At 37.6% G+C, this 21,968-nt stretch overlaps 2 protein-coding genes across 2 annotated transcripts; both read left to right on the plus strand.

Annotated features, from left to right (window-relative positions):
* Nucleotides 1-462: 462 nt before the first annotated feature.
* Nucleotides 463-9,011, plus strand: LOC144057966 (matrilin-1-like). The gene is made up of 8 exons (XM_077576015.1): nucleotides 463-577; nucleotides 655-1,221; nucleotides 4,559-4,681; nucleotides 5,231-5,353; nucleotides 5,431-5,841; nucleotides 5,922-6,074; nucleotides 6,835-6,927; nucleotides 8,956-9,011. The coding sequence occupies exons 1-8, from the start codon at nucleotides 463-465 to the stop codon at nucleotides 9,009-9,011; spliced, it is 1,641 nt and encodes a 546-aa protein (XP_077432141.1).
* Nucleotides 9,012-9,402: 391 nt separating this feature from the next.
* On the plus strand, nucleotides 9,403-20,709 carry LOC144057958 (uncharacterized). The gene is made up of 4 exons (XM_077576001.1): nucleotides 9,403-9,699; nucleotides 15,985-17,130; nucleotides 19,737-19,799; nucleotides 19,870-20,709. The coding sequence occupies exons 1-3, from the start codon at nucleotides 9,612-9,614 to the stop codon at nucleotides 19,793-19,795; spliced, it is 1,293 nt and encodes a 430-aa protein (XP_077432127.1). The 5' UTR covers nucleotides 9,403-9,611; the 3' UTR covers nucleotides 19,796-19,799; nucleotides 19,870-20,709.
* The last annotated feature ends 1,259 nt before the right edge of the window (nucleotides 20,710-21,968 follow it).

Below are 21,968 nucleotides of genomic sequence, written 5' to 3' on the forward strand. Positions count from 1 at the left end.
CGTCAATAGTTTTTTTGGGGGGGTTCTCCCCCTTTAAATCCGAACAGTATGTCCATGGTCTAATGTAAAAATAACGACAGGTCAAAAATGTTCTTGTTTTTTTTTTTCTTAGTGCGAATAATTACCATTTTATTGCAACAAAATCTGAAAATGAGTAAAAAAATAACATAAAAAATTGCATCAGTTCCTGAGTAGCAGCCATATTTCAGAATGTCATTTAAGTGGTTGTCAGTGCACCCTACAGTGGACAAAATTAGCAACAATAGTTCATTCTAGTGCAGTTTGTGTTTTGTCCTCATGGGCCAAATTGAACCCCATGACGGGCCGGTTCTGGTCCGCGTGACGTATTTTTGACACCACTGATTTAGCGCAAACCTTCTTGCAGAACGGCACTGGCAACCATAACATCTTGTGTGTATTTTGCCATAGTTTGAGCTGCAGTTGTCAACCCGAATCATCAGAATGAGGTTCCTGGTCCTCACTCTCCTCTGCCTACTGTGCTGTAATGCAGCTCTGCTGGACAGCAGGCATCCCAGACCTTTTGCTGCCACATGGCAAAACGCGACACAACAATCTGGTATGTGCTTTCTAAACAACACAACTTTTTTTTTTTTAACCTCATGTCTTGTTTTTTTTTTTTTTTTATGATCCCAGAGAACCCATGCAAAAGCTGGCCAATGGATTTCATCTTTGTGATCGACAGCTCCCGAAGCATCCGACCTGATGACTATGACAAGGTCAAGACATTCATCCACAACCTTCTTCAGTTTTTAGAGATCGGTCCTGATGCCACACGCGTTGGCCTACTCCAGTATGGCAGTGTGGTTCAGAATGAGTTCTCCCTCAATCAATACAGCAACAAGACTGAGGTAGAGCAGGCAGTGAGGACCATGCGGCATCTGGCCACAGGTACCATGACAGGTCTGGCTATCCAGTACGCCATGGAGACAGCCTTCACCGAGGCTGAAGGCGCGCGGCGAGCTCAGCTCGGCGTCCCTAGGATCGCAATGATTGTGACTGATGGGAGGCCGCAGGACTCGGTGGAGGAGGTTGCGGCTCAAGCGAGACGGGCCGGCATCCAGATATTTGTCATCGGTATCGGAAGGGTGGACGTGAGCACCCTGAGGGCCATGGGGAGTCAGCCACACTCGGAGCATGTGCATTTGGTGGCTAACTTTAGCCAAATGGAAACCCTGCTGTCAGTGTTCCAGACCAAATTTTGTCAAGGTGATGAGAGACATTTCGATCATATATACTCAACCTCCATTTACTGTGCCATGAAAAAGTGTTTGCCCCCTTCTAAAATTCCCCCCCCCACCCCAATTTTAACTCATCCACTGCCATTGACAGCTATAGACGGCAAAAATTAATTTTAACTATTTCTATTAGTTTAAAATTGTTTCCACTTTTGTTAACAAGAGTATGAAAAAAATATTGTACATTTACACCAGATATAAAATGTGTGATTAACCATAAGTTAACTATTGAAGTCATGCGATTAATTACAATTAAACATTTTAATCGTCTGACACTCTAATTTTAATAATCTTTTATTTTTGGGAAAAAAATATTATTTTAAAAATGAAAAGAAAAGATGATCAAAAATTAGGTTTTTGAAAAAAGATTATTTTAAAAAGGGAAAGAAAATATTATTATAAATTAGGTTGTCAGGCCATTATTATTATTATTTTTTAAATTAATCACATTACTTCAATAGTTAACTCACGATTAATCACAAATTTTATATCTGTTCTAAATGTACAATATTTTTTTTACAATAACAACTTTTTTCTAGGTTTTCATACTCTTGTTAAAAGTGGAAAAAAATGTTTAACTAACAGAAATAGTTACAATTAATCTTTGACGTCTAAAGCTGTCAATGGCAGTCAATGAGTTAATGTTTAAAGGGGAAGTCAACCGCCCCCCAAAAATTATTGACAAAAATATGTTCTATGTAGCCCCACTGGTTTAAATACAGTATTCTGGTTAATATTGCGTTAGTAAGATATGAGCCCCTTATTGGAGAAAAATCCAGCTATTTTTATCCATCTCAGGTGGCGGCCATCTTTCCACTCGCTGTCGAGTGAAAATAACATCACAGTCGCTCAGGTTTCAGGTAACAACCAATGACAGCGCAGCTTCAGAAAACAGGTGAGCTGTGATTGGTCGTTGCCTGAGCCCTGAAGAACTGTGATGTCATCTTATGTCGACAGCAAGTGGCAAAATGGCCGCCCCCCGAGATAGATAAAAACAGCTGGATTTTGTTGCATTACTCACATTCTACAAATGTAATATTAATCAGAATGTCATGTTTAGACAAGTGAGGTCACATATAAAATTTGTGTCAAGAAATGTTTACTTCCCTTTAAGATAATCAAACAAATGTATATATTACACAAAGATAGTGAAAGTAAAATGCCGTTTTCAAATGGGGATTTGATAAAGCTACCCAACCCTGTGTGAAAATGTACTTGGGCCATCCTTTGTTAAATCATGAATTTAATCTGGTTAAAAACATATTTCAGTTCATTTTTACTGACCACACCCAACCCTGATTATCTCCAAACCTGTGGTGGTAGTGTGATGGTCTGGGGCTGCTAACCTACCAGGACATGGATGACATGCTGTGATTTGTGTCAACATGAATTTTGCTCTTTACCAGAAAATCCTGAAGGATCATATTTGGCCATCAGTTTGTGACCCCAACCCTAAAGCAACAACAATTGAAAACACACAGCAAGTCAACATCTGAATGTCTTCAACAAAATGAAGCTTTTGGAGTGGCCGAGTTGAAGCCCAAACTTGAATCTGATTGAAACACAGTCACATGACCTTTAAAAGGACCTCCAGTGTTGCTGAATGAAAGTAATTCTGCAAGGAAGAGTGGGCCAAAATGTCTCCACAGACTCATTGCCAGTTATCGAAAATCGAAAATTCTTAAGTTCAGTTATTCTTGCTGAGGGTGACTCATGCCAGTTGATTTTTTTTATTTTATTTTTTAAAATGGGAAACATACAATGGCGTATTAGGGCCACGTATAAATATATATTTTTTAGAGGGCGGGAGCAATATTCAGAGAAAAACACACTTCTGAAAAAAACACAATCTTGTAAATTTGCGAGTTTATAAAGTGGCAGATTTGTGAGGAAAAAAAACCCTCAGAAACTTACGATAAATACACGTAGCGTAGCTATAGTCTAATGTGAGGATTCGTTGGTGATTAATGGGACAATGTTTATAAAATGAAAAGGCAGGATGGAGACGGATTCATTCTTAATTCAAACTTTACTCGTCAAACACGGCAGCTAGAGCGACAACACTTCCTGATTTCCTATCAGCTGACTAACACTAACCAATCAGAAGCTAGCATACTTTAGGTAAATACTAATGAATGATGGAGTGCAGCTGATTCGACACATCAATTTAGATACTTGTACAAAAAAATACCAAAATGTATGAATGTGTAAATAATAATTCTGGAAACATAAATGTACAAGTAAATATTAATTTTAACAAATTAACTTAAATGCTTGATCCTCAGGGTGTGGACCGGACCATCGCAAAGCGAGGCGTCTTTGTCGCTGGCCGTACTCAACGCTTCAAAGTGCGAATGCTTAACATGATATGGTTAAAGCCATTACTGTCTCCTTTTTTGAAAACCCGACCAAAAAGTATTGGCACAAACATCCAAGTAGTACGCTAGGTTTTTGTCTCACAAATCTGCCACTTAATAAAGAGTTTTTTTCTCGGAATATTGCCCCCACCATCTAAAAATATATATATTTTTTGTGGACCCAATACACCGTCATAGAAACTTTTAAGTGTGACAAACAACAACAACAAAAAATCAGGAAGTGGGCACCAGTGTATAGTGGGGTATACATTTTCCAGACGCAAATGTAACAGTTGAATATATGGAATGTAGAGAAACTACTTTAAATAGTTTTATTCCTCCTATGAACTTTGATCCACAAAATTTAACTAAATTCAATTGCAACTGTTCAGTTGAATACACTACAAATACAAGATATTTATTGCTCAAACTGATGAATGTTATTTTGTTATTGTTGTTTTTGTCAGTCTACTCATTTGAATCTAACACCTGCAACACATTCTAAAAAAGCTGGGACAATGCAAAATAATAATAAAAAATTACGAGGAAAGTTGAATGTTCAAAAATCACCTGTTTAGAACATTCCACAGGTCAACAGGTTAATTTGAAAGTGGTGAGTGTCATGGATGGGTATAAAAGGAGCACATCTGAAAGGCTGTTGTCCCCAAGCAATTACAGTTGCACTCATAAGTTTACATACCTTTATGGTATGTAAACTTATGAGCACTATTGTGCATGTAAAAAAGCTAAATTTTGCTTCATGACTCAAAAATGCTATGAATCGTCACCAAAATGATCATGCACATCTCTACTTACTGTATGTAAAAATACAAAACAATGGCCACAGTTTTTTGGATTCTGAAGGCAGTAGGCTTTTTTTTCTCACCATACGGTTGTGCTCATAAGTTTACAATTTTGTGTGTGTGTGTGTGTGTGTGCACACAGGCACAGCAGTGTGTGACACGGTAGACCATCAGTGCCAGCATGCGTGTGTGAGCAGTCCTGCGTCTTACAGGTGTAAGTGTAGGAATGGATTTACCCTCAATGCTGATGGCAGGACATGTAAAGGTAAAGGACCTCCTTTTCCCCCGATATTATATATATATATAATTAATGATGTCAGGTTACTTGGCCCATGTGTGATATGCTAATATTTGATATATGTTGCGTGGTCAACGAAACTCACAGCGTAATCCCTCACTAGAGTGTGTTCAAATATTGCAGTTACTGTTTATTACTGTAATGATTTCTGGAATAACCGGATATTGAATCCCAGAAAGGCAGAGACACAAAGGGTGTGAATTGACAAATTTAATAGTACACAACGGAATTCTACAAAAAGCGTTGGACGAAGCCAGGAAGACACGCCCCTCTACTCAATCAGAGACTGAAAAAACCCACAACTCAATGAAATGAAAGCACAATCATAACAATTCCAGTGTTTACATGTTACATCATTCTAAATACATTTTGAACTGATGGTGAGGTCAGCGGTAATCCTAGTATCCATCCACACAGTTTAAGAGGAGTTTTGTTCAATCTAAAAAAACATTTTTGTCCAAACTACTTTTGAACAAAAATAGATAAAAAATGAAATCAATCCATATGAATGGCTAGGTGTGGACCCGTGCCAGACAGTGGACCATCGTTGTGAGCATCAATGTATCAGCGGCACTGACTCCTACATATGCAAGTGTATGGAAGGATTTATGCTGGCTGAGGATGGGCGGAGTTGCAAAAGTATGTAACCCCAATAAATGGTCTATTGGTTTTGAATGTGAAATATGATTTTGATAGTAATTTTGTGTTTCCAACAGAACCAGAATGTGGCGAAGGAGTCATGGATTTAGTGTTTGTGATTGACGGCTCCAAGAGTCTGGGCTCCGACAACTTTGAGCTTGTCAAACAATTTGTAAATGGAATAGTGGACGCTTTGGACATTTCCCAGACAGGCACACATGTCGGACTTGTTCAGTACTCCACTAAGGTGCGTACAGAATTCACATTGGGGCAGTACAGCGCAGCCCGAGATATCAAGGAAGCCGTCAGTGGGATGCGGTACATGGGGAGAGGCTCTATGACCGGCTCAGCATTGCGTCACATGTATGAGCTGAGCTTCTCAGCCAAAGAAGGCGCCAGGACCAACATTTCACATGTCGGTATTGTCTTCACCGATGGAAGGTCTCAAAATGATGTTTCCGAATGGGCTAGCAAAGCAAAGAACTCAGGTACTCTCTTTTTACCAAGTTCCTTTCAACTCAAAACATCTTTAAAAAAAAAAAAAGCTGACTGTTTTTTGTACTTTTAGGAGTCACCATTTATGCTTTAGGTGTGGGTAAAGCAGTGGAACAAGAGCTGAGAGAAATAGCAACCGGACCTTCTGAGAAATATGTTTATTACACTAAAGATTTTGAGAAAATTGAAGAAGCGACAAAGAAGCTCAAGTCCAGGATATGTAATGGTAGACTTGACTTTACCTTTCTCTTTGCCCTTTTTATGTCGTGTCATCATCTTAGGGTGGGGCTGTGAAATTAATTTTAATTCAATTACAATTTCAATTATTACACTCCACAATTACAAAATTGTCACACTCATAAACAAAAATAAAATATTATTAATACTAATTTTGAGTTGTTTAAATTTATAATAGAGTTTTTTTTGTAAAAGAACACAAATATTGTGTGTTTTTACAGTTATAGTGATTTCATGTTATTTTACATTTGACATGTAAAATCAGAGTTTATTTTATAAATTCAATTATATTTTTAAATACAGAAAGAAAAGTAAAATAAAAAGTAAAAATCTGTTATATTACAGTTTTTGTTTTGTTTTGTTTTTTTACAGTGTAGGGGGTTGAATACATGAACGAGCCTATTTTGACAACGTACAGATATCTGTTTTGAAATACTATATAGGGAATAAAAGTAAAAAGTCGTACAGTACAGTGTGTACTATTAAGTGCCATTTAGTCGTGAACTAACAGAATGCGTTAGTCCAAATAAATTCCAAATAAATTATTAGCTCACCACTATATGGCGCTAAACAATAAACACTGTCCTTTTAAAGTACAGATACCTGAAAAATCTACTTACGTGTATGTACAGTAACAAAGTTCAGTATTTTAAACTCACACACACGCTCACAGAGGGACAGCTTGCAAGGCGGGACTTCAGGTAAGACAAATGAGCAAGATTCCAATTTTCTTCATTTGTCCTCCACAGTCAAACCAGGGGACGAAAACACATGTCAGTGTGAAGACCTACTAATGTTTCAAAAGCAAGTCACTGAGAAGCTGAGGAGCCTGGGACGGAACAATATCCTTTTCTTCAACAACCACTTTGATATTAATGCAATCGTAGCAATGGTGGGTGATGCTTTTCACTTGCACCTCAGCTCCCCTCCAAATTAATACAGATGAAAAATAAAACAAATACATCCAAACTATGGCCCTGCACTGAGCCAGTAACATCGCAAGCCAGCTGACATACAGCCTACCCAAAATGTGTGATTGTGATGAGCGGCTTGCGCATTGATGAAGGAGGCAGCTAGTGGCTGTGAGAACTAATAGGAATTGCACAACACATTGACCAATCGACACTTAATATGTACGTCGTGGTAATATGCTTCAGTTTGGTGCACTGAGAAGCTCACACACGAGGGGGGCTCATTCCGATCGTGGCTTGCTGGGGTTACGTGTCCGCGCGGAAAGTAATGGTTTGAACAAAAAATAAAAAAATAAATACATTAAAAAAAAAGGGTGCAACATAAATCAACCAGAAATGCATTCTGGTAAACAATCTTTTTTTTCTTCCATACCATCATTATATACACTAAATGACAGCATCTTAACTCATTCACTGCCATTGACGGTTATAGACATCAAAATTCATTTTAACCATTTCCATTAGTTTAACATTTTTTTCCCACTCCTGTTAACAAGAGTATGAAAACCTTGAAATTTTTTTGTGTACATTTAGAACAGATATAAAATTTGTGATTAATTGTGAGTTAAGTAGTGAAATCATGCAATTAATTACGATTACAAATTTTAATTGCCTGACGCCCCTAATTTTTAAATAATCTTTTCCATTTAATTTTTTTTAAATTTATTAATTTTTATTTTTAATAATCTTTCCTATTTAAAAAAAAATACATTAATTATTTTTTCAAATTTTTAGCAATCTTTAAAAAAAAAAAATTAAATAGTCTTTTCTTTAAAAAAAATTATTGTATTAAATTATTTTTTGATTATAATATTTTTCCATTTATTTAAATTATTTTTAATAATCTTTTCTTTAAAAAAAAATTACATTTTTTTTTTAATTTTCAATAATCTTTTCTATTTAAATATCTATCCATCTATCCATATATATATATATATATATTATTTTTTTTAAAATAATCTTTTCTTAAAAAAATATTTAAATTAGGGGCGTCCGGCGATTAAACTCTTTAATCATGATGTCATCACGGATGACTTCTCTAGTTAACTCACGATTAATCACAAATTTTATATCTGTTCTAAATGTACAAACAATTTTTTTTCTAGGTTTTCATACTTATGTTAACAAAAGTGTTAAACTAAAAAATGTTAAACTTGTAGAAATAAAGTGAATTTTTGACATCTACAGCCGTCAATGGCAGTGAATGAGTTAATAGGACATTCTCATCTTCGTAAAGGCATAATAATTGGTAGTTGGCCTTTTTATTATAGTATATTAAAATTAGTGCTGTCAAAGTTAAAGCATTAACTCATTGATTAATCACAAAAAAATGATCACATGTATTAGCGCAGATTAATCACACTGTTAATTTTAACCGCAAATGATCCTTTATCTTGACAGCGGATGGCTACGTTAAAGGTAGCACAGGTTGTGTTTGAGCAATAAACATACATGCATTAAAGTAAAGTATTAAATGTTTGCGTATGACATTCAGAATATTTGTTCATGTCAAAATATTGGGATCATTTTTTTTCATTTTAAATTATGCAAGTAATTAACTGATTAGGAAAAGAGGAGTATGAGTGTGTGTGTTTGTGAGTTTTTTTAAGACGTCCTCATAACATTAAATGTCGAAAGAATTAACACATAACAGGTGTTAGTCAAATTTGGCAGGCAAAAAAAAAATTGGATAAAAAAGGCTTTATACTTAAGTGATTAATCATTGATTAATCATTGATTAATCATTGATTAATCAAAATTCTAAAATGTGAATAATCTGATTCAAAAAGCAATCATTTGATAGCTCTCATTCTAATAAATAGTTTTACATATTAGATGTTTAACATCAGTTTTTTTTTGGGTGGCATATATTTGCAGCTTTTTCTTTAACGTGCCCACTTGAAGCTATGTCCACCAGGCTGCAGCTGCTGGAGAATCAACTTGTGAAAAAATGAAAGACTTCATTTAAATGAAACATGTAGCATTCATCACTGCACATCCCGTGAACTCATCAGATGCAATGCTTTCTTTTGGAGCTACATATTTTTACGCTTTGCCGTCCCATGCCTATGATACACTATGTTTGTTGTGTAATGTAAACAGAAGTCTTTGTACAGTTAATCGACAATTAAACTCTCCACATGATGTGGTTGTGTAATTGCAGATGTGGAATATTTACAGACAATTTCACAACTTTACTAAGTGGCATCGTTTGCTCACATGCTACCATACATATTACCACAAGGTGGTGGATCCTTTCTGTAGGAAGGGGAGGAAATATGCTGGTGAGGTGGGGAATGGGACGCCCCCCCCCCCTCCATCCTCCATCCTCCAGTGTGAACAATGTGAGCGTGTGCATGAGGTAGAGACGGAAGAGTGAACAACAGATGTTCGGGAGACAGCAGGTCACGCATGATCACACAGGCACACAAGGAGTGTACAGTAGCTGTGCATGCGTTCACAGCTACCAACTCTCAATATTTGTCAAGTGGCATTACTCGATTGCCAGGTACGGCTACTTGTTGTTTTAGTTAAAAGTTTCCCCCTCCGCAAACATGGGCTGCTCTTCATCCAGTGCACAGACTGTAGATCAAGAAAAGAAACCAGGTACAAAGCCTGAAGAGAGCAATGGAGGTACATTGGGTAAGTTGTCAGTTACTTTTCATTTTAATATCAACAATAAATGTAATGTGTGGGAAATGACTTTCATTCAGTAAAGATTTGCTGAAGGGGGCGTGTCTGATATACCCACTGCTCCGGTACACTGTGTGCTTTTTGCTTGACTTGGTGGTACAGTAAATGTTAAATTCTTTATGGTTCATAAATAGACATTCTTTTGATTGCTTTTTTTTTTTGTACTGGTGGTAACAGAAATTTAACATTCGTTAATTGTTACAAATTAAATCAAAATTATCAACACTCCCAATGAATGTATGCTTGTGACCAAAACATTGGCTACCTATGCATTGTGCGCAAGCTAACAATGTAATATAAATGAACTCATTCACTGCCATTGACGACTATAAACGTCAAAAATTAATTTGAACTATTTCTATTAGTTTAGCTCCCCCCCCCCACTTTTGTTAACAAGAGTATGAAAACCTAGATTTTTTTTATTGTACATATAGGACAGATATGAAATTTGTGATGAATCGTGAGTTAACTAGTGAAGTCAATGCGATTGATTACGATTAAAAAATGTAATTGCTTGACGCCCCAAATTTTTAATAATCTTAATTTTTTACTTTTCATTCACTGCGATTGACGGCTATAAACGTCAACAATTCATTTGAACTATTTCTATTAGTTCAACATTTTTTCCCCACTTTTGTTAACAAGAGTATGAAAACCTAGAAATTTTTATTTTACATTTAGAACAGACATAAAATTTGTGATTAATCGTGAATTAACTAGTGAAGTCATGCGATTAATTACGATTAAAAAATGTAATCGCGTGTCACCCCTAATTTTTAATAATCTTTTTTTTTTTTTTTTTATGAATTTTGGGCAGTGAATGAGTTAATTGATCAAATTGTTAATTACTGTGGTTTAGAATGCCAATGTGTCAACAAAAGATGTTTTTAATTGGCATCTAGAAATTGATGTTGGCAACAAAAAAGAAAGAATGTGCACCTATGCTTGGAATAGCTTTAAATTTTATATTTGAACTTTTAAGTATGCCTGAACAAAAATCATGCAGCTTCTGCCTCAGTTTGTCAAGTTTTTCACATGCACAAGGCTATGGCCATGTAGCCTGGAAATCCAGACTGTCTTGCCCTATCAGTTGCATTTCTGAGACGGGGCATACCTGCGCTAACAGACAGTAGAATGAACAAATGAGCGAAGAGCGGACGTGACGTCAGAAAAGTGACTCATTGAAGTCTATATTTATTTTTTATTTTTTATTTTTTGCGGTGACGGAGTAAAAATCCAACATGGCTACTAGCCGAAGAGAGACAGAAGTGAGTGACTTATGTCGTAGTTGCGGGAAAAACTTGAAGATTCATGCAGGTGTCATGAGTCACTCTGTTAGCAAGCGTTAGCGAAGACGACGTCACGCAAATAGACGGATTTGATTGGCCGGCCTGTTTTCGGCCGGTGGCGAATCGCTATTGTCTATGGACGCCTGTCCAGACCCATTTTCTTTTTCAAGAAAGTGGGTGTGGCTTGCCAGGCTAGTGGCCATGCCCATCAAAAGACTCACCACAAATCATGATTGTCCATTCATGAGCCCAACCTACAGGCACATGGCTGTGTCATACTAGGCACAGCTTTGCACTCACACATGCATGCATGACAGATGAGGTGGCTTAATTGGGCATCTTGTTATTTAAATACCTACAGTATCATAATTTAACCAGGAAATTAATTAGTCCAATCGGTGTGTTTTTCAGGCACTTCTTCAGTAGATTTACACAATACAAATGAGTAATGTCAGCATTTGGCATGCTCTTTTTCCTAGTTGAGCTTGTTTCGTGTGACTTGTGCAAACACATTGTGTGCTATCCCAGTCACCAGCGGTTCCATCTACTCACCGGAATCCCTGTCTGCCCCCTCCCAACCATGTCACTGTTTTGACTACCACCTCAGTCATCATTGGCAGACAAATCGTGTTGACAGACGAGTCATCCATGTATGCAGGCACTCAGTTTCAATACATATCTACACAGTACATTCTGTAGAGTAAATTTTACTCAATTTAGAGTGGGACCAAATCGACTCAGTTTTAGAGTAGGCTTATATTTACACTTGGAAGAGAGTAAAATAAAGAATTGAAAATAAAAAAATAAAAGTCACTCAAAGGTTGAGGAACGAACTCTCAACCTTCAGCTCCGGAGACTGCCACATTATCACCTGAGCTATGCCCCTCCTGCTGTTTGTTGTGTCCAATAGGAGACAAAAAACATTGTTTTGGTCTTAGAGTTAGGAAGATTCGAGCTGACACGAGCAATATACTAACATACGCTGGGTGTCTTAGGGAGTAGATCGCCCGTCTCCCAAACTGAAGCTTGTGAGTTTGTTCCTCAACCATTGGGTTACTTTTATTTTTTTCAATTCTTTATTTTACTCTCTTCCAAGTGTAAATTTTACCCTAAAACTGAGTCTATTTGGTCCCACTATAAATAAAGTCAAATTTACTCTACAGAATTTACTGTGTAGGTTCTGTTCAGACTCTTGGGGTACCCAGCAATTTACATTAAGATCGTATATATTCAAAATAATCTAACTCATCAATGGCTTAACCTTGGTCATGGTCATGGTAGCTGTATTCCCTTACCAAAAATAAGCATATTTAAGTATGCTTGAAGTATACTCAAAATTAGGAGCGTATACTTCAAGTTTCCTTTTCTTGTACTTTTTGGAAGTATACTACACCAAGTAAATGTTAAGTATACTTGTAAGTATACTAAAACATATACTAAAAGTTTACATACTGTAGTACAGTGGTGCCCAAGTCCGGTTCTTGAGAGCCCCTATCCGGTCTGTTTTCCATGTTTCCCTCCCGCATTGCAGCTGAATCTAATGATCAGCTAATCAGAAAGCTTTGCAGAATCCTGATAACAATCCTGATCATGAATCTGGTGTGTTAATGGAGAGAAACATGGAAAACAGGCTGGATAGAACTTGGGCACACCTGCTGTACTATATACTTAGAAGGCACTCGCTAAGGAACCAAAATTATAGGTTACATTTATTTATAAAGACCCAAAGTTCATTTGGCTGGATAGCCTAGAGGTTAAGGTCGCTACCATTAGTACCAGTGTTTGCTGGTTTGATCCCTGTCAATTCAACACTGTTTTTTTTGCTGTATACTAAACTGTGGACATAAGTGAACCACAAAGTATACTTTCAAGTACTGTATACTTAATAGTGTACTTAAAAACACTATAAAGTATACTTCTTAATATACTTAAGTATACTTTTAAGTGTACTAAAATATTCCAATTTAGTCCCAAGGAGTTTACTTAAAGTTTACTTTTAGTACAAGCATAAGTACTCTCGAAAAATAAACTTAGGTATACTTAGGTTTACTCTATATTATCTACTTAAAGTATACTACTTTTTGGTAAACGTTTGTAAGTGAGCCTAGCCTCCCTTTGAGTGGCTCTTTTGGTGACTTATGCTGTTTGACTTACAATCTGGCTATGGTAGCTGGTCTGTTTCTCTATCATCATACTAAGAAGGCTATGATTGTGTCAGCTTGGATTTACTGTCGTTCAGCTTAATGGCACAGACCCGCTTGTTTCACGGGGGAAATGGATTGAATGGATTAGCCCTGCCCATACAGAGCAGGCTAGCCATTATATGTTACATCTTGCTAAACTGTTCAGACAACCCAGCCAAACATTTTATTCTCGTCTGTGAGAAAATGCCTTACACAAACCCGATGATGGAGGTTTGGTAGCCTGTGTGTTCCTCTTGCTAACAGGCAGTCCTGCTAGCTTCTCTGTAGAGATGTTTACAATGTCCACTTGCCTTATCCTGCTCAATCACAGGTAGATTTATTTTGATGTTGTTTTATTTAAGAAAAAAACAAACTAAAATCTTTTGTGGTATATTGGTTGCCGCAACCACAAACACAACACGTTTTTGTTATCATTTTAGTTCAGGTCAGGGTTATTTACTTGCATTTGAAATATGAATTATAGAAATCCAGACCACTTGAGAATGTTTTAGCTCATTTGTTTTAGTTGATTTACAGAAAAGGCACAAACCCCCCCCCACACACACACACAGACCATGCAAATTTTCACACCCAAACACAATTGGTCAGGACAGAGTTTCCAAATTTATAACACATTTATTTTCATCGGCCTAACTTTTTTTTTATGTGGGTGGTCAAAACGTCACAATGCATGGAAATATAAACATTTATGAAAACGTCTGTGTTCGAGTGAAGGTGGCCTAGTTTGAGAAACCAGGCCATCGCATTCCTTTCCACCTATCAGCTCTTGGCTCTTTACACCATTTCAGACAAATAAAACCAGGCAGATGCTGAGTCAAAACTTTTCAGCCATTCAGTGAGCAGATCCATTCTGATTTGTCCTGTTTGTGGGCAATCTGAAATAATCACACAGGCCAGGCTATTCTAAAATTTAGCTGTATGGATTTACTTTAGGTTATTGCTCATTTGGTTTGAAAAACACATGCGCTCTTGTACTGTCCTTTTACCCTGAGGCTAAGATTTTGTTGACACAATTAATGTCAGTAAATTTGAGTTGAGGTGGGGTGTGTCTGACAAAAGTTATCATCACATGTGATTTATTTCCTCTGAGTGTGCCTCGCCGAGCCTCAGGGATTCAACTGAGAATTCAATAAAACTCACTTTAAACTAAGGAAATGAAAGCTCTTTCGGACATTCTTTCTGCCTTTTTATGTTCCTGTTGTCAATTTAGCAGTTTAACTAGAATCCTGCTGTGACTGAGTTTGGATCCTTGATGTTGTCAGTTACTATTGTCTTGTCACACAAGGTTGGGCATGGCCTTCAGCATTTAAGCTTTAATTACTGAGTGACACGTCAGAAGAAGGTGTAGTTTCTTCCATGCCCTGCTATGTTAAGTCTTGCTCTCTGTTGTTACTTTTTATATTTGTGTATAAAGACATATACTTTCTCCACTTCCATGTCCTGTCTACATTCTGGGTATAAATTCTGCTCCTTACGTCACGTTCTGACCAGTCATGGACCCAGCAGACTCAGTCACCTTTCGTGGAGCACTGCTTGACAGACACGAGCACATCCTGAGGGTGGTTATGAACTCTAATCAGAAAATTTCCATCACCAAGTCAATGGCCACACGGCTGTTGGCCAGCGCTTCCCTGCAGACGTCATCACCTGCTCCAACCCACCCCCCCAACCTCCAATGAGGGATTGTCTCACCTTCGCCTTTTCACCGTGAACCCAACATTCCGTCAGCCAAACATTATTCCATGGATGTAGGAGCTTGTGGCGGATTCCTGCTGAACTGTTTCATGGTTTCGAGCATCTACCTAGTGCAAATTAGGCTTTACAAACAAAACTAAACTAAACTAAACGTCTCTGGAAGTGCAGGGAAGTGAGCCTATTCCTTGTAGAAATCAAAGTCGGACTATGCAATCAAGTTCAGAATTTTGGCCTCTGAGAGTGGATGGAATGAGGCGGCATTAAAGACAACTTTTGTTTGTGGTCTCTCCAACGAGCTTTAAGTTCCAAGGAGCTTCAATTCAAGATCAGCTGACCACTCGGGATGAGTCCAAGTCTCTCGAAGAGTTAATTTCCTGACTGATTTGCAGTAACAATCGCATAAGAGAACACCGCGAGACACCTCGACTGTTTGCCAAGCCTTCTACAAGCCCAGAAATGCCTGCTGCCACCGGGCAACTAAATTAAATAACCCATTGGTGGAAATGTGAGTTTGACTGATTGTCTACAGCAGGGTTCACTAATTCCGGTCCTCGAGGTCTGGAGTCTTGCAGGTTTTAAATGTTTCTGACTACCAACACACCTGACACTAAAGATCAGGATCCTTATCAGGCATGCTGATGAGCTGATTATATGAATCATGTGTGCTAGTGGGCGGAACCATCTAAAACCTGCAGGACTCTGGACCTCGAGGACCAGAGTTGGTGAACCTTGGTCTACAGGATGTGCCCCAATTAACTAGTCCCAGGTGAACTCTCCACCACACCACCTTGCCAGAAGTCAGTTGGGATAGACCATAGCTCACCGATGACTCAAAAAACACAGATAGTCTCACATCATTAGTAGATTCCAGGATTTAGTTTCTAGTTGCTAAATAGTTTTACACCTTTAAACCTCACATCTCCCTTCAGCAATGTTTCTATGAGATGCTGTGTGACAAATGGATTGATTTGACAAAATCACATTAGACTTGTATTATCAATTCACATCAGCCATAACTTATCATGCCTTTGCTTGTCTTTTGGCAGCTGTTCGGAACGGCATCATTGCAGAGACCATCGATGACAAAACACAATTGCCTGCAAGTGCCTTAGCTGATGATCTTCAGCAGGCAGCTGATGATGGGGCAGGAGCAGTATTAATGGTAATGGAAGCCCAGGAGGATCTTGGCTCTGGGGAAGACCTCTTGACTGATCTTGAACCACAAGCAGATCCTGTCAGCGTGGAAGAGACTGGTTCAGCTGCTGCACCAGCAGAAGCCTCCAGTGACTCTGGATTTGCTGATGTTGCTGTAGAAGCCGTGGAACCGCTGATGGCCAAAACTCTTTCAAAGGAGGAGATCCATATCATGGGAGATCTTGAAATAGAACAAGCAGAGGCCCCTTCTATGGAAAATGCAGAGACTTTTAAGACTGAGGTTTCTGTCCTGGAAGATGATGACGTGATTAAGGGTGATGTAGAAGAAATGACGGTTGAGAGACCTATTTTAGACATTGAACCTGTGCAGGCTGAGGTGCATGTAGTTGCAGAACAGGCATCTCCTGAAGCTGCCAACAATGTTGTTGAGCCTGTGGTAGCAGATACGCAGGAAGCAGTAGCTGAGGTCTCTGATGAAGAGGCACCTTTGTTAGAGACCACGACCAAAAATTCTCCACCACTTCCAGCTTTAGAAATACCTGAATCTCCTGCTTCAATTGAGGCTGCATCAAATGAAGTTGAACCAGCAGCTGGAGGTACAGCAGTTGATGGGACAGTAGAAGATTCAACCTCTGAGGTAAAAGAGGCTATCATAGACACCGGGATTGCAGTGGCGACCATTCCAGAGATGCCTCTTAAAGTGCCGGTTACAGATGAGACACAAGCTGAACAACAACCTGTTGCTGAAGAGTCCAATGAATCTGTTGTGGTGTCTTCAAAAACTGCTCAACAAGCAGAAACATCATGTCCTGCAGAATCAACCTCTCTTCAAGAGCCCTCCTTGGTAGAAAAAGAACAAGTCCTGGAGGTTGCAGTATCTTCAACATTACTTTTAGAAAACTCTTCAAAGGAAGCCTCAGAAGTTTCGTCGAGTGATTGTGCCTTGGAAGTTTCTGCAGCTGAGCCTACACAAACAGAAATTGAGGCCAATTCACCAGTCACTGTTGCTGATCAAGCCTCTGAACCCTCAACTGAAGGTACAAACTAACACAAGACCTTGCTGGCACCCTTTAATTCAATCCTGTCGACACAAAGTCAAGAAATATTGTTTAGATTACCGTTTTGTTGATTTGTTTGTTTGAGAAACCAATATTGATGAAACTGAGGGTTGGCATTGCCATTGTCATAAACCAGAAAGTAGCCTGCTAACTAATAAATGGCTATTATAGCATACATTTGATTATTTAAAGTGATTTTTGGGGGAATGGAATTATTATTGTTATATAGTATTCCCCTAGACAACAGTTTGGCCATCATTAAGTGAAGCGTGTGACAGCTGAACTAAAACTTTTAGTTGATGATAACAGCCATTGGGCTAGAGTTGTTATTTGTCAAACCTACCATGCTAACGTGGTTGTCAGGCTGTCATACCACGTATCAACCTGTTAAATAATGATTGCCTGACAAATTCTGACAGTCTTTTGGGGAAGAGGTCCAAGCAGTGCAACGCTATCATTACCTGGAATAAGTGACTAATCTACGCAAAGTTGGTCACTGGACATGTTCAAACACATTTAGAGCCAACATCTTGTTTACATCTAGATAAGATGGGAAAAGACACTTATCGAAGCATGTCAACATTGAGTAAGATTAACATTCACTATGGCAAACGTTTTGTAATTGTTACCATGCAGAAAACTAACACACAGTTGGCTAGCAACCAAAACACACAATGAATTGTTCCACTGTCTTTGAAATGAACAATCCAACAATCCATTGCGCACGCTCCTGTCTGAACTCCATTGTTTGCAGCAGACAAGACATTGTTAATGTGTGAGCACGCGCACGCACATGCGCGCAAACACACACACACTGCTTGTCTTGAGTGAGATTTCGGTGGCAGCATTTTGTCAACACAACAGACTCAGTCACGCAACTCTCACTGTGCACTATTTAGTCCCTGCTGCTTCACGTTATGTAAGACAAAAAAATGCTCAGCAAGTCTAACCAGATCCCATTCAGCCAGCCATGCGCATTATTAGACTATTAGAGTAATGGAGAAAGAAATTGTATTCAGCTGATTTTACTGCCTGGTACTTAAAGTTTTAGCGTACCAATAACTACCGTAGATAAAATAACTTTTTTCACAGCTTGGTTTGAAAGAAGAACTATTCTACTCTACGTATTAGGGCCTCGTATAAATGTATGTTGTTTTTTTTAGGGGGGGGGGGGGGGGGTTTATATTCAGAGAAAAAAAACTCACAAATTCACGAGAAATAAACTCGCAGATTTTGCAAGAAAAAAACTTGCGAGAAAAACACGTAGTATACTTGGATGTTTGTGCCAGTTCTTTTCGGTCGGGTTTTCAATTAAAGAGATAGTTTAACAGAGATTAACCATATCATATTAAGCATTCACACTTTGAAGCGCCTCGCTTTGCAAAGGTCCACACCCTGAGGATCAATCATTTAAGTTAATTAATTTGTTTCCAGAATTATTATTTACACATTCATACTTTTTTTTTTTGTACAAGTTGCTAAATTGATGTGTCGACTCTGCTGCTCTCAGTCATTCGCTAGCATTTACCAAAATTTTGCTAGGTTCTGATTGGTTGTCAGTTGATAGGGAGTCAGGAAGTGTTGTCGCTCTAGCTGCCGTGTATGGCAAGTAAAGGTTAAGAAAAAAATCTGTCTCCATCCTGCCTTTTCATTTTGTAAAGACTAAAGAGTGTTCCATTAACCACCAGCAAATCCTCACGTTTGCTCCTAGTGAACAAAAGTCAGCACCTTGTCTAGACTATAACGTTTCAGGTTTTTCTCTCCCAAATCTGCAAGTTTATTTCCCGTAAATTTACGAGTTTTTTTCTTGCCAATTTGCCACTTGATAATGTCGCAAATATACAAGTTTTTTTCTTGTAAAAAGTTTTTTTTCTCTCGGAATATTATATTTTCAGATTGGATTCAGGTTTGAATTTCCGGCCTTCTGTCTGCGGATGTGACGCCATGTGCGCAGTGTGCACGTGAGAAAGGGTGTGTGCTGTTTCATTTTTCGGCCACATGTGGGAGTAGCGATTCAAAATAAAATTTCCTGCATTGACTACAGCGACTTCAAGAGATTATAATGAAAAATATTTTTACATTTTGAAAATGAATGATGCTTTGAGACAATTTTGAGGAGAGATCATCTTTTGTGCCATACAATCCTGATAACTTCATTCAAATTTTGCAGTATTGTTTTAAATGATTATGTTCTGCTTAGGCTTCTCTTTATATCTTTGAATTTAAAACTTTTCTCAAAAGTTTAATGAAAATCTGTCATATCAGTATAGTCCAACAGTGATCTAGTTGGCATAAGCAAACTATAAATCAAATAAATGTAAAAGAAAATAAATAGTGGACATAATCAAGCGTCCACATGAACCCTTTCTATGAGTATCAAGTGGTCTGTTGCCTGGTGTGAGTGAGACCAGAGTAGACATCACACTGCTGCCTCTGTCTCCGTTGCTGGGAACATGCTGTACTCTCACATGTACACATACTCGCATACAAAAAAAAAAAGAAGAAAAAAGGTAGCAACTTCCTTTTTTGTAAATGAAAACATCAACTGACATGTGTTTGTTTGTGTGTGTATGCGTGTGTGGTAGTGTCAGCGGCAGAGTGTCACCAGGGTCCGGAGAACGACAGAGTCAAAAAGGAAGACTGAATTGGTAAGAAAAAACTAAACTGCCGAATAGTAGTAGCCATAAGTGTTCTTTAACTGTTTTTATTATCTTTCAGACAGAGGAAATCTGCTAAAACACAAAACAAAACACCCAAAGCAACAAATGCAAAGGAAACTGAAGGAAAAAGGTAGTGGCAGCAACAAAACCAACCTATCTTTGTCAGTGTTGTCTTACCAGGCATTATCTTAGGTATGTCTGATAGATTAATGCACATTGTTGCTTTATTTGTCAACATATTTTGGATTGTTTGTTTTATTGTACTTTGTAGTGGAGGCGGTGTGAAAACTAATAAGACAGTTAACATGGTCCAAATGTAGCCAAGTGACAGCTGTGACGAATACTAATGACTCTTTTACAGACAAAAACATAGTCCCATTAACATAAGATTGTCAGTTACAACAAAAACAAAGGCAATGTTATTCTAAAAATGTTTAGTTAGGTCACTTTCAGAAGTATGTTCATCATTTGGTGTGTATGCTATATTTTAGGCATCTACCTACTAATTTTATTGGTGTTTTTAATAGGATAGTGTAATTTTTTTTATTTTTTTTATTTTTAAAGAATACTGTAGAGGATTATTATTCAATGCAGTTAACAGGTTGAAATGTATTGTATATAACTGTGCTTTCATCATGCAGTATATAATAGGAAGTCGGGACCATAGCAGCAGAACACTAGGCAAGGCACTGGTGCCTATTTCAGTTGCATTACCTCAAATTCTGACTGACATATGTTAAACTCATACACATGTAACAAAACTAACTTCAAATGTGATCAATCTGCAGAAACATTCCTTATTTCCATTGTATTTTGTTATCATTTCTTTCTGTAATACAGAACATTCTTAATATGTGATTCTGCTAACAGTGTACAGAATAAAGTCTCACTCACTAATCCTATGTGTGTGTGTGTGTTTTTTAAGGTAACAGTGCAAACACAGGAGGGATATTTTTAAATCTATAAAAATAATGTAAGGCCAGGCAGCCATTAAAATCAGTTTTAATGGCTGCCTGGCCTTACATTATTTCAACCATTAGTCAACCAAAAAATTATCTTTACAATAATAAGTTCCAAGCAGCCTCACTAGTCTAAACATGGTTATTGCATTAGTGTTAAGCAGCAAAACACACCTGTTTTTATCTATCAACGGTGGCGGCCATTTTGCCACTTGCTGTCGAACGAAAATGACATCACAGTTGCTGAAGGCTCTGGTAACAACCAATCATAGCTCACTTTTTTTCTGAAGCCGAGCAGGCCTTGTTAAAAAAATAAAATAAAATCCATTGCTCAAAGTGTGTCATGGGCCAGTGCATATGGCACTGAAGGCCCTGGGCAGATTACAATGACATGGCACAAGATAGATGTTGAAATCTTTAAATATAAAAGAGGGAGTGGGGGGATAAAATCTAACATGCATACTACTGAAAGATGGGCAGCCAAGAGAATGGCTATGTAATGCAGATATCGTTGGAAATTAACGAACAGAATTTAATTATTATAGTAGTAAATGAAGGTCAGTGCTTCTGATTGTATTTAGGAAGTCAAGGCGTTGCAGGCAATTAATGCAGCCACACAAATTGTAAATCAATTTTGTGGTGTAAATGGAACAGACATCCGGTGGAAATGACAGAAATATTTTCAAATGGAATATTTCATTCAATACATCTACAAGTAAGGCTGCTCGATTATGGAAAAGATAATAATCACGATTATTTGGGCAATTATTGAAATCACGATTATTCAAACGATTATAATTTTTTTGGTACAGAACAAGAAAATGTTTAACCATTTAAAAATATTAAGACCAATTGAAAACAAATAGAAACACTATAATTATGTAAGTTAATTTTGTACCAAACAGAAGTTATAATAATATATATTTATAATTATATGTATTTTTGTATGTATTTATTGTTGGCAAAAACCTGAAGTTGTAGTGCAGCTTGTGCACTGTGCAGTAGGATGATAATGTAGTTTTTTTTGGGTGCAAAACAAGAAAATGATTACACATTTAAAAATATTGAGACCATTAAAAAAAAAATAGAAACACGATAATTATGTAAGTTCCTTTTGGACCAAACAGAATAAAATAATATATATTTATAATAATATATATTGATTTATTTATGTTGGCAAAAACTTGCAGTTGGAGTG

Source organism: Vanacampus margaritifer, chromosome 9 (assembly GCF_051991255.1).
Source record: "Vanacampus margaritifer isolate UIUO_Vmar chromosome 9, RoL_Vmar_1.0, whole genome shotgun sequence".
NCBI lineage: Eukaryota > Metazoa > Chordata > Actinopteri > Syngnathiformes > Syngnathidae > Vanacampus > Vanacampus margaritifer.

Coding starts and splice junctions, on each gene's coding strand:
- LOC144057966 (XM_077576015.1), top strand. CDS start 463: ATGAGGTTCCTGGTCCTCACTCTCCTCTGCCTACTGTGCTGTAATGCA. Junction 578..654: donor AAACGCGACACAACAATCTG/GTATGTGCTTTC, acceptor TTATGATCCCAG/AGAACCCATGCAAAAGCTGG. Junction 6,075..6,834: donor CAAGTCCAGGATATGTAATG/GTAGACTTGACT, acceptor TGTCCTCCACAG/TCAAACCAGGGGACGAAAAC.
- LOC144057958 (XM_077576001.1), top strand. CDS start 9,612: ATGGGCTGCTCTTCATCCAGTGCACAGACTGTAGATCAAGAAAAGAAA. Junction 9,700..15,984: donor GAGCAATGGAGGTACATTGG/GTAAGTTGTCAG, acceptor GTCTTTTGGCAG/CTGTTCGGAACGGCATCATT. Junction 17,131..19,736: donor CTCTGAACCCTCAACTGAAG/GTACAAACTAAC, acceptor CGTGTGTGGTAG/TGTCAGCGGCAGAGTGTCAC.